Source organism: Ailuropoda melanoleuca, chromosome 14 (assembly GCF_002007445.2).
Source record: "Ailuropoda melanoleuca isolate Jingjing chromosome 14, ASM200744v2, whole genome shotgun sequence".
NCBI classification, from domain to species: Eukaryota; Metazoa; Chordata; class Mammalia; order Carnivora; family Ursidae; genus Ailuropoda; species Ailuropoda melanoleuca.
Window position 1 is genome coordinate 1,515,924 of NC_048231.1, and position 13,470 is coordinate 1,529,393.

The window sequence follows — 13,470 nt, forward strand, 5'->3', positions numbered from 1 at the left end:
TAAGTGCTATAAAGAATGTATAGAGATTATTTACTAATGTTAAGACATTTGTTATTTTTAGAAGTTAAATTAAAAAGTTCTTACTCAGATTTTCTTTGATTTGTTTTCATTACTAAAACTTGAAATGTCTGGTAAGAAAGGGAACTTAGGTGTTTATTTTAGAACCTAGGTGTTTATTTTGAACAAATAGCAGATTTCAAAATAGATCTTGATTGAAGTGTATTTTTAAAAAATTTTAATATGTCGGGGTGCCTGGGTGGCTCAGTCAGACTCTTGATTTTGGCTCAGGTCATGATCTCAGGGTCCTGAGATCGAGCCTCGAGTTGGGCTTTGTGCTCAGTGTGGAGTCTGCCTGAGATTCTCTTGTCTCCCCCTCTCCCTGTGGCCCTGCCCCAATTCACACACACTCTCTAAATAAATAAATAAATAAATAAATAAATCTTTTTAAAAATTATAATATGCCAAATTTTCATCACGGATCATATGTTTTACTTTTTGGACAGTAAATTTGTAGCTTAGAATAAGTCCTAATTTTTTGAAGTGGTGGTCATATTGTAATTTATATTGTATTAACTATTCATTGTATAATCTAATGACTAAATAAATTTAACACCTAGAAAATCGATGTGCTAAATAAAAATTACAAGGCAGCCTTCTTTTTTAAGTAATTCATTTATAATGGAAATTACTGACCGTGAAACTATTTCTTACAAAATATAATCCATTTGAGAAGTGAGGGGGATCCAGAATTATTTATTTTTTTTTCAGAATTATTCTTTTCAAAAAATTGTTTGTTTTTTGAGCAAGGGAATTAGGAACCAATCTGTTCTTTTTTTATATTTCAGGTAATATCTCCCAGCTGTAATGATGACATCACGGTGAAAAAAGACCAGTGTTTAGTTCGATCATTTCTCGATTCTAAATTGTGAGTCACTTAATAGTGTTACATTGGGAGAAAGAAAATGAAATAACAGTGATACTCTTCCATAGTCCAGGCTTTATTTTTAAAAGTCTTATCATTTCATGAACTGAGAAGTCATTACATAATATGCTTTACTTTTTGTAATGTATTTTTTCTAAGAAGTTTATATAAAAACTGAACAACAGTATGTGAGAATAATATTTAAAAAGTTTTATAAAGCATGGTATTGGTTTTCAATTGTAAAAATTTGGTATTTTTATTATGTGTACTATTTCATATTATGAACTATGAAATTTACTTTTCATAGAATTTTCTTAGAATATTACTAAAGTAATTATTTTGACTTTTTTTCTGATTAAGTCACATTTTTAGAAACTTTAATCTCAGCTTTGCTTTGTTTTCCAAAAAGGATGTAAAAAAATTATATGCGTGTGTGTGTGTGTATGTATGTGTGTAGAAATGGAATTCTCTGTGGAAAATTTAGTATATCTTACAGTGATAAAAATATTTTAATATTACCTTATTTTTTTTTTACTAAACTGAATAGTAAATTTAAGAAATAATAAAGATCAAAATAGACATTGTGTCTTCTATAAGGAAAATATCATGCTGATATAAACTACCCCATACCGTGTGTAGGAAAGATTGCATAAATTAAACTATTACAAACGTGAGGCTTTCAGATTAGTGTATTTTGAGTATGTGAATCTTAAGAATTAAGGTACTAGCTCTGCCTATATTACCTCTTGCCCTTTATTAAGGCTTAAAACATACATGGTCTTTTTAAAACTTAGGCAAAATAATTTTGATTTTGAGGTTTATATTTTTTTCTGTGTTAATATTATTTAAGTGATAATTTTTACTTTAATAATGGTTTCCCTTCCCTTTATTCTTCTCTATTATTAGTTATTCTATAGCAAGAAAGGATATCAAGGAAGTAGATATTCTCAATCTACCTGAATCTGAGCTCTCTGCTAAACCAGGTAAAATAGGAGTGAATCCATCCATTATTTCATGATGTGGCTCTAAATGGCAAATAGTGACTAAACCAAGACTGAATATTCTCTGGTGCCATTTTAATTGCTTAGGGTTAATATCTACTCTTATTTGATGGCTATTTTTTTAATGGCTAGATAAAATATTTTATTTGTAATTTTTAAGTAAATTTAACTTTTCATGTTTTACCATTAATATATTTAACAGTATTTTCTAGAGTAATAATAAACATTGATATAACATTATGACTTAGATATATTGAAGTCTGCTGTATCATTTTATAAGGGACAGCTGAATATGAGTCCAAATCTTCTTATTCTATTATTCTATGTTGCTAATTTCATAACAACTGTTTATTCTTAGGGCTACAGAAAGCAAGCATCTTCTTAAAAACTAGAATTGTTCCTGATAATTGGAAAATGGATATAAGTGAAATCCTTGAATCATCCAGTAGTGATGATGAAGATGGTCCAGCTGAAGAAAATGATGAAGAGAAGGAAAAGGAGGCCAAAAAGGAAGAAGAAGAGGTGGTAGGTGAAATTTTATGTTTGTAACTTAAAGACATTGTAATACTTTAAAGTAAAAATTGCTGCCTTTGTATACTTTCCCTCATTTAGATGTGCTATATTATTTTTTTTTCCATGGGAAATAATTTACGTATTTAATAGCATTGATATACAGCAGGCATCATGCAATAGATGTGCTATATTATTTGTTTCTGCCTTTTTCTAGCTTAAATCGATTTGGTGATTTTTTGGATTCTAATGCAGTGGGTAAATCAGAACTAATTTTTTTTAGCATACAGAGAACTTTTCAGGTGAAATAATCAAGTACAAACTTTCCAAACAACCATGGAGAAGAAAAATGTAACTTTTAGGTATATTACATGTGTTAACTCATTTAAATTGTTACCATGTGGAATAGCTAGTATTACCCTACTTTAAAGGTGGGGAAAGTGAGGGTCACAAAGGTTAAGTAACTTTCCCAAGGTTACACAGTTCAAATGTGGAGATTAGGGATTTAAACCCAGATCTGATCTGTCTGAATTTAGAAACTTTACCTCTTTCAGATATTTCAGTGTCTCAAGAATAGTGGGAATTAAAAAACCTATCCAAACTAAAAGAATATTTCTTTTGGCAGTTTGATAAATCATAGAAAAGAGATTGTTTTTATAAGTGCTAATGGGTTTTTTTGGTAATATTATGTCATTTAGGATATATATCTATAAATGTAGGAAATTATTCATGGACTACCACATAATAGCTTATACGAATGTTGTTGTCTACTTATTCAGCAATGTTTTGTCAAGTGGGATAAACTGGTAGTATATTTTTGGTTGTTATGAGGTAAAGAGACCTAGGGGCAGACAAAGAGAATGAGTTTACCAAAAAGAAGATCTATTTGAGCATGAAAAAGATTTCCTTGGAAAACGTGGAATGCTTGTTTCTATTTTACATATACAAATATTAATTTATGAAATAAAATGAGTATACTTGTATGTGATGAAGGGGATGTGATATTTCTTTCCTTTTACTTCCCCTGCAGTATTTGGTTTTTTGCACTCTGAAATCAGAATGGCGGTTCATACTTACAGGCTGCCTACAGAGTTGCCATAGTAACATGCTGTTGGTTTTAAGTGAGCATGCTCGGAAAGACAGGAAGGTTTAGCAGAGGCTTGGCAGGTTGCCAATGGAGGTTTGCCAGATGCTTTGAAATGGGCTGTCTTTCTTTTCCTTTCATGTAATGTCTGATTTTTATGTGGAAGAGAATGTAAGTAGTGCTGTATAACCCTGCGGATGCTATACCCTAAGAGGGAAAGCAAATATTTGCAAGTCAGACTGAAAAATGTTCAGACACTGTACTGATTAAGTAGAAGGGGAATCTAACCATTTTGCATTTGAAAGAAAATGCAGCATATAGGTAAGATTTTTTTTCTAAAATGTATTTAGTTACCATTTTGATTGCCAAAAATGGGGTTAAATAAGAATTTTAGGTGTTGATGATGTGGCTAATAATGGTAGGGCTCATAACCAAGCGTAATTGTTTCTTGTAAAAGAGACAGTAGGAGTCTATTTTTAGAATATCAGAGGATGAAGTCTATTTTTCTGAAACATAAGATAGATTTTGAAGTGGAAATGATAATGAGACAGTTTGGCAAAATTCAGGATTTAAAGTCTAAATATTAAATGTGATTTTTGTATTTTATCTGTATTTATTTATAGATTATATGTTTTCAGGGTAAATAGGCCACATTTTCAGGGTGTGAACTGTTGCAGTCTGCTTTTGCTTTTTTTTTTTTTTTTTTTTAAGAATTAGCATTAGTTAGGATCTGATATTGCCAAATATTGAAAAAAGATTAGTTTATTTTTGCTAATACTTTTAATTGGTGTCCTTTTTAGAATGCATTTTCTTTACTCCCCACCCCCCAAAAAGCAAACCCTGAAATTTTAAACAAAGAGAGTAAAAAGAGCTTTGTAGTAAGGTTGGAAAAGATGGCTATAAAATAGTAAATAGTGTTCTTATTACAGCTATTAATTTCATAAAAATCACAGCATTTTATTCAAGCTGTTAGTAAATGTTAGTAAAAAGGAATGAAGAGCAGAGGCAAGCTCTGTTACCTATTGTTTGCAGGTAATAAGAAATTTAAAAATGTAAGGACCTTTGTAAGGGATAGTATCTTCTTAAAATGTTACTTAAATTATGAACCCATTAAAATTAAGTGAAAAAGAATGCTTTTCATCTACTGAGAAATAAAAGCAAAATTACAACATTTAGGCACTGAGTTGTCTGTTAATTTAAATTATTTTCCAGATGGTCAATTTCATAGCATATACTTTATGGAATTACTTGACAGGAACTGATTCCTCTTTTTTTCTGGCCATAGAGGTAGATTTCTTGAATGAGATTTTGGTTGCTTTAGAAAAAAAAAATCAGCTGCATTTCTTGCTCTTGGATTTAAGATTTAGTTGCTGAATCATTCTAATTTGTCTTGAACAGTAATTTTTAAAAATTTAATGTATTGATAAACTGAAAAGCAGTTTAGTCTATATATAACAAAGGGAAAAAAGTGGGTATGGTATAAAATTAAAATTAATTAAAGTCTGATAAGCCAGGGCCTACCTGGCTTAGTCATTACAGGCCTTCACTAGGTGAGGCTAAGCTGTTGTATTGCATTGTAGATCATATACTTCTGAAACGTAGTAATGCTATGCTTTTCCTGAAAATTTAACGTTGCTTTATAATGATAAAAAAGATCTTTAATATTCTATAAACCACTATAACAGTACTTTAGCTTGTCATTTGGTGTTTGTAAATTTTATGCAGTAGAATCATACAAGTGTTAGATACTCCTGCAGTGTTAATGGACAGTGGACATTGTTTTCATATTTGATGCTTTGAGTACCCTAAAATAGCCTAAATAAGATTTGAGATTCATGACTTTACCATGGAGGAGCATCTTTTTTACTTAATATTATTTCGAATTCCTAAGCATTTATAGTTCAGGATTGGAATACAGGAAATATGTTTCATACTGTTACTGGGTAGGAAAAGACTTGAGAGTCTGACAGGAAGTAGGTCCAATCTGTTAATGACTGTAAATTTTAACCTATTGGTAATTATATTGAAAAAAGCCCTGGAGAATATTTTTGTAGGTATTACCTAAGTGTCTTTTGTTAAGAAAATTTTATATTAGAAAAGATACACTGATTTCCTTTAGAGCTTTGAAATTGATTGAAAAGTCCATGTAAACATAACTAATGATGTTTATTCATAAGTTATTCATTTATTCCATATAGTTACTTTGGATGAATGTAGGAGAGTTGTCTAAGGATAAAGTGAATAGGTGAAGACATCAAGGGGGATTTGACTAGTTGCAGCTCTTTTATCCTTTAGTTTGCTATATGTAGCCTTATGTGTTGGGCCCTTACAAAAATCTCTTCTAATTTCAAATTTAGGAATGAAAATAAGAATTTAGTGAATTTTTATAAAAGATGCTCTTTTTTTGTTTACAAGTACTGACATCCATTTTTCCAGTCTTTGAATTTTCTAGGGATCACTATTATATCTATTGCCTAGGATTATATTCCACTATTATAAAAATCAAAGTGCTTGTGTTTTTTTATTTATGGAAACTGGAATTTTTTTCTTATGTGTAAATCAAGTGTTATTTGTATTTATGTTGTCTTGTAAAGGCATTTGTTAGTAATCTTTCAGGATCACTTGGGTATAAACCTATAGTAAATGCTTGATAACTCAGGGAAATTATGCTAAGTCAATAGAATTTAAAGAAAAATTTACAGGTAATATTAGCATTTTAGGTATATCTAGTAACTCCAGGTGTCAATCAAGTGTTTCTAAGCAGATTCTATAAAATTAATTTTCAATGAATAATTGAGACTTTATTGCACTCAAATATAATAACTTATTTGCAAAAGTCTTGAAGTTTAGCCTATTGAACAAGGAAACAAAATGTCCTAATGTGTTTAGCAAGACCTTTCTTCATAGAATTAGTGTAAGAGTAACCAAATTAGGTTCACCTAATCAGATTAATGAGGATTGCACATTTGTACACACAAATAACTGCATTTTTATGTATTTACAAAAAGACACTTCTCAAATTATTTCATAGTGTGGTAGCATGAAAGAGGGTTGACTGAATATAAAGCCTTCGATGTGATAGTATCCAAACCGCAGCTTGATGATTAAAAGTAGAAAGTGTGTACCTTTTCAAGTAGGGGGGAGAAATGATTAGACTCAGTCAAGTCTGATATAATACAAGAGTCCTATAATAATTTGTTTTAAGCAGATTGTTGTTGAACTGTTTTCTGAAATTATCAAAGTGTCTTACCACATAATGAACATATCATGACATGTTACGTGTTCCCTGAAATTTTCTGTTTCAGTGTACACAGCATGGAAGAATGATACCACTCTGAATTTTATGGCTACCAACTTTTGCTGGGCCTTCGACACCATTAGTCAATTCCCAGTTTCTATAATCAAATCACTGTGTCCTCCACCCCTGCCCCACTCCACTCCAACTTCAGAAAGAAACTAGGAATATCAGATTGGGAATATACACTACACTTCACTTGCCTGCTCTCCTTCCCTTAAGTACAATTGATAATATGTTGCTCTTTCTATATGATGAGTCCCTCAGTTTATGCTCTGGATCTCATTCCCTTTTTTCTTATCTTAAATTATGAACTATCACTTCTTTCCAGGATCTTTATAACCTGTTCTGTTGCTTCCTTCTCATCAGTTTTTAAAAACATGCTTCCGTCTCTCCCAGCCTTCTGACAACCCCTCCAGATACTGTCCTCTCTCCTTGCCCTTATGACCAGATTACTCAGTTACATCCAGTGTCCTATTTCCTGACCTCCTGTTCACTCTTAATTCGTTGTAGTGTGTCTTGTACTCCCACCACAGCCAGAACAACCAGTGACCTTCAACAAATTTTCTGTACTAAATCCAAAAAATTTTTGTCATGATCTCATTTGACTCTTTAGCAGCATTCAGCATTTTGACATGCCTACCTTCTTCAGTCACCTGACATCCATGACATTACATTTTTTTCTAGTTTACTTCCTAACTGATATAATGACTCCAAATCTATATGTACATCAAAGATGTCTCTTCTTAGCCCCAGACATTTATATTAAACTGCCATCGAGGCTTATTTTGTAAGTACTCAAACTTAATATGTACAAGAACTGTTTTCATTTACCCCGCCCCAAACTGCCCATCCTCATGGTTGTCCCTGATTTATTTGAATAGTAGCATGATCCACCAATTATGCAAACCAGATACATGGCAGTCACCTTAATCCTTCCACTCTTGCCCCTCTAACCAATGAGAACCAAATCATCTTTCTTCTGCCTACTTGATGGCTTTCCGGTTTGCCCACTTCCCTGTTTCTACTCTCTGCCACCTTAGTCCAAGCCAGTATTCTCCTTTACCTACACGAATGCAGTAGTAACCTTTCCATGTCCTGCTGGCCTTCTCCAGTCTATTCTCTGCACTGAACCTAAGCAGATTTTTTAAAATGAGAAATCTCGGTGTGATTCCTCTTGGTATAAATTGATTTTAGGGCACAGAAATAGTTGTATTTATTCTTTTATATTGAAATACTTCTAAAACATTACATAATGTCACCTCTTTCTAAAAGTAGTATACTGGACATTACTTACCTTCATATTTACTCAAGATTTAATTATTGTATTCTTTTAATACAGTCCTATCATGGCTTTTAGCCCTTATCCTAAATGATCAATGCCTGTTAAGATTGTGAGTTTTCTCTGTTTCCTTTCCTATAAAATCTGTATTGTCAACTGATAGTTTTTACATATGATAACTTTCTGGACAGTTCAGAATTCTACTTGTGGCGCAGGGCTTTACTGGTAGCCTAGGGGAAGTCATTTTGACTAATGGATCACCAGCGTTACCAGACTTAATGTTATGGGGTTTTTTTCTTTTTCTTTTTTTATTTAAATTTTCAGTTTTCACTTTTCTTTTTCTTTTAAAAAAAATTTTTTTTTTTAAGATTTTATTTATTTATGTGACAGACAGCCAGCGAGAGAGGGAACACAGCAGGGGAATGGGAGAGGAAGAAGCAGGCTCCCAGTGGAGGAGCCCGATGTGGGACTCGATCCCAGAACGCCGGGATCACGCCCTGAGCCGAAGGCAGACGCTTAAGGCCTGCGCCACCCAGGCGCCCCCTAAAATTTTTAAAATTTATTTGACAGAGGTGGAGAGAGAGCAGAAGTACGGGGAGAGGGAGGGAGAAGCAGACTCCCCACAGAGCAGGGAGCCCCACATGGGGCTCAGTCCCAGGACCCTGGGATCATGACCTCAGCTGAAGGCAGACGCTTAACCGACTGGGCCACCCAGGCACCCCTAAGTTTTCTTTTTAAACTTAGGTTTTCGTTTGTTATATTTCACTGAGGTGTTATGACAACCAAATATATCTGTTATACCACAGCATACATCATCAGTAAGATGTAGCTTTCCTTATACTGCAATTAAAATATTTAGCTTTTGTAGGAGATAGAATCAGGTAAAGATGCCCACACCGAATAATGTTCTTAGTTTAGTTTTGGAGACTTAGTGACTTTTAAAGATTGTTTATTGAATCTTCACAACAGGATTTCATATGAGTGAGGAAACAGAGGCGTAGAGACATTACAGAAGTTTTCACAGACTTTTAAAAAAATTTTCTCTTCTCTCCATTGTAAGGTCTATGGAAACAGTGGTGGATGTCAGGTTTTTTTGTTGTAGTTTTTTCCTTTTCCCACCAATATGCGTATCCATCAACTACCACAGAACTTGGCTAATATTAAACCTTCATTAAATAGTTTCTGAATAAATGAACAAGTGTGGGCCATGCAATTATCCTAACATACTGCTATTTGAAACAAAGTGTTGGAAGATTTGTTGTAAGGTTCCAGAAAGTTCACTTTGGAAGAAACCATGGGATAAAGGTATCTATCTTCTCTTCATAATATATGCTTTCTTTTTTCAGGCAGTGCACTCTGTAGGCAATCTCATTTCCTTACATAATTTTGTGAGTTTATAAATTAATTCTTTTTGGCTTAACCTAGTTTGGGATACTTTTCTGCCACTTGCAGTAAAGGTTCTTTACTGATACTCCTCTTCCTTTGTATCTTGTCCTACTTATTTCAGGTGTCTTCTGATAGGTCTTTTGCCCTCCAATCCATTCTTCATAGACCTCTTTCTAACATATAAACGGTTCCTGCTAGAAACCCTTTAATGGTCTCAGCACCAGCGGGATGAAGATTTGGTCTTTTATCATAGCCCTTTACAAGTTTGGCCCTTCATAATTTGACCTGTGCCCACTTTTCTATTCTCCCTGCCACCATTCTCTAGCAATACGTAACTTTTTTTTAATACCCTGCCTCTCCATTTAGATTTTGCTCAGAAGCTGCTTGTTGAGTTTTCAGGTATATTACGTTGAGTATCACTTTTCTGTTGCCCCTTGCTTTAATCAGTACTAAATATAGTAGGGAAAATAAAAGGAAAGTTGAAAAAACTCAGACAATGATAAACAATAGCTGAGATTTAAAGAATCCAACAAGAATCCACATAGAATCCAAGACTTCTGTGTGGGAACAAATAGCAGCTTTACTTGAGTTAAGGTTGAGTATGACCTATAAATGTTCTGTGCATTCACCAGTAATAGATTGTTCTGGCATTTATTGCAGTTTTTAAAAATCAGCGTGGCTATTTGATATGTTTCAAACTTCAAATTTTCTACAATAAAAGCACGAGTGGTACTGGTATCACTGCTCTTTCATGTCTGTCCTCCAGCCCAGGGGCAGCTGCAGAGCTGCTACTTCCGTTGTGTTTCTTGCAGTACTTAGTTCTCCAGAGTGGAGCTTTCCAGGGCACTGTCTTATTACCTCCTGTTTTCCAACAGAATCTGCCTGCTGCAGAGGACTTTCAAGTTCAGCCTCTTTGTTTTGGAGTAGGTGGGGTGGGGGAAGGAAGGTCGAGGGATTGTAAGAACTGAAGAGCTGAGAAGACATGTGCTGGTGGGATGGGGTGAGAAGGGGAGCCAGTGAAGAGGGCCAGAGGACGGGCTGTAGCAGCAGCACGCAGGCTGAATGAAGCTGCTACTGTCCAAAATAACATTAACTCACAAAAACAAGATCTTGGTATGGAATAATAAGCACAGTATACTGGAATATATTTTTTAAGAAAGGAAGAAGGTGCTATATAATCAATAATTTATTAAGGATACCTGTAGGGTTTCGTGAGCAATGAGATACCCATCAACAGAAGATGTGTACTTTACATACAATGCAGTACAGTGCAGTGAAACCACAAAAATCAAGTTTAGTTACACCCTTTCGCACTCTCAAAATGTCGGTTTTTGTGGCTTTAATCTGTTATGTGCTAAGAAACTCCTTAGAACTGTGTATAAGTTACATGGGTGTGAGGGGCTTTGTGTAAAGTGCATCATCTTTTACTGACATGTTTTCACAATTTGGATGCTTGCAATATATATTTTCCTAATTTGTGTTCTGGGGAGTAGAGTTGCTAGCTAGGTAAGTTAATAGCTCAGCAAAAACAGGCATTTATTTATCTCTTATCCCAGTAAAATGCAGAAAGTCCATCTTTTACTAGAATTCACACCATTTCTGAATGAATAATCATTTTCTGATTCATGTATTTAGGAAAAGAATGAAGTGAGTGCTAACAAGTGATTGTGCCACGTGACCTGTGACTTTAGAACATCCTCAGCCATTCTTTTTTTTTTTTTAAGATTTTATTTTACTTATTTGAGAGACTGAGCATGAGTGGGGGAGGGGCAGAAGTAGAGGGAGCAACAGGCTCCCTGCTGAGCAGGCAGCCCATTGCGGGGCTCCATCCCAGGACCCTGAGATCATGACCTGAGCCCAAGGCAGACGCTTAACCAACTGAACCACCCAGGTGCCCCCATCCTCAGCCATTCTTATCTTTTCTTTTATCTGACTCCTGTTGCATTTATATTATCATTAATGCTAGCTCTGAAGCTCAGCGAATGGGAAATAATCGAAGAAAATCTCCCCAGTTTATTTTCACAGACATTGTTTTCATTCACATAATAACAGAATGTCTTAGCTAAATGCCAATCCCTGGTGATAAAATTGTGGGTAAAATAGGCCTGTCTTTAACCTTTGGAGCCCTTACAATGTGTGGGAACCTTCAGGATTGTAAACATGAATAACTTAAGACTTAAAATAAAAAGAATCTTGGCATTTACTCCTCTCTCTTTCTCCTTCTGGAGTAGGGGGTCATCTTTCTGTCATCAGAGAGCAAGACTAATTCAAGCATTGATTCTCCTCCTTGGACTGTTGTAATAGCTTCCCTTTCCCTTCCAGTCCATCTAACTCATTCTTGGCAGAGAGCTTTTAAAAGCACAAATCTGATATAATTCCTCTTCAGCTCTCTCAGATTCCAGTTCTGATTCTCTAGCGTATCATTAAAAAGTGCTTTCGTAATCACAGCCTGCCTTTGTCGGCCTCGCGTTTATGCTGTTTGTTCTAGCTCCTGGGCTCTCCACTCTTCACATTTTCACGCTTTCCCTGGTATAATCACTATCACTCCATCCCCAGCAGGACCACTGACCCACTCCTGTATTCTTTTATGTATTTTGCAACATTTTTAATGTTGTATTACATACATTGGCTTGTTTTTCATTGCTACACCCTCTGCTAGACTCAGAGGGTCAAAAGTAGAAAGTACCATGTCTTCTCATTTTAATCACAGTACTTTTGCATATCCCTCCCTGACTCATGGTAGCCATCAATAAATGTCTGAACTGAATTTGAAGATACAGTTTCCAAAATCAGAAAATTCATAATTTATTAGTGTATATAGATAGATGCACAACTATATATATAATACTAGGTAGTATATATTGATGCTAAATAAAATTATACATTTTTTGAAATTATGATCATGTTCATCCTTCTTCCATATCCTTAACCCTTTTCTCCATTCTGACATTTTACTGGGTACATAATTCCTCTTCACATGCTTGACTGAATGAAGGGAAGAAGGCATATCAGCAGTCTAGTGGACTTTACCTCCCATTATTACAAGCTTCTACTCTAAAACCCTTTAAGAATGCAACACCTTCTGGTTATTGACCAGGAGAGAGATACTATAGATATGAAGGTGCCACGAACAGGGGGGCACCTGGCTGGCTCAGTCAGCAGAGCATGCAACTCTTGATCTTGGATTGTGAGTTTGAGCCCCAATATTGGGGATAGAGATTACTTAAATAAATAAAGCTTAAAAAAAAAAAAAAAGAACTTCACATTAAAAAAATACCATGAACAGAGAAAGCACACCATGAGACCAAATATTAGCTCCCATACAAAAGCCAAAAAGGCAGATTCTTCTAGTTGGAGGCGTTTTCTAGCATATGCAGTTTTAGTCCAAGGTGACTAATACAGCTGTTTGCAAAAAAAAAAGATTGTGAAGAATTACTTATTGTAAGAAATTAAACAGTTTTAATTTTTGCAAAGACCATCAGGTAAATTTTAAACTGTGTTTCTAGCCTCATCTTTTTTCTTGTGGAAAATAAATTTCTTCTTAAGCAGATATTTATTTATAAGCAGAATTCTTTATTCATGTATGTCTTGCTTTTACATCTGATAACTGCAACTGAACTTAGAATTTTATGGCCATAATTTCTTATGGAACTTAATATGCTCTTGGACATCCACTAACTTTTATTTTTAAAGATTTATTTATTTATTAGAGACCACAAGCACACGAGTGTGCAGTGGCAGCGGGGGGGGGGGGATCTTAGGCAGACTCTCCACTGAGTTCATAACCTGAGCCGAAATCAGGAGTTGGATGCTTAGCTAACTGAGCCACCCAGGTGCCCTGGACATGCACTAACTTTTAAATCAAATTATTTAAAACACAAATTTTTAATCTATAAAACTTGGTAAGAATTTATGAAATGTTTGGTACAACCTTAATAAATACCTAATTCGCAGTTGATGGGTTCTTTTTTTTTTTTTTTTTTTTTTTTT

At 34.4% G+C, this 13,470-nt stretch overlaps 1 protein-coding gene across 3 annotated transcripts in view; it reads left to right on the forward strand.

The window, feature by feature from the left end:
• ARID4A (AT-rich interaction domain 4A) overlaps positions 1 to 13,470 on the forward strand; it is a 65,100-nt gene that overhangs the window by 19,247 nt on the left and 32,383 nt on the right. For all 3 annotated transcript variants that reach the window (XM_011225422.3, XM_002913016.4, XM_019799935.2), the window contains exons 9-11: positions 846 to 925; positions 1,829 to 1,905; positions 2,282 to 2,448. In XM_011225422.3, coding sequence (XP_011223724.1) covers positions 846 to 925; positions 1,829 to 1,905; positions 2,282 to 2,448 — 324 coding nt within the window. The remainder of the gene's footprint in view (positions 1 to 845; positions 926 to 1,828; positions 1,906 to 2,281; positions 2,449 to 13,470) is intronic.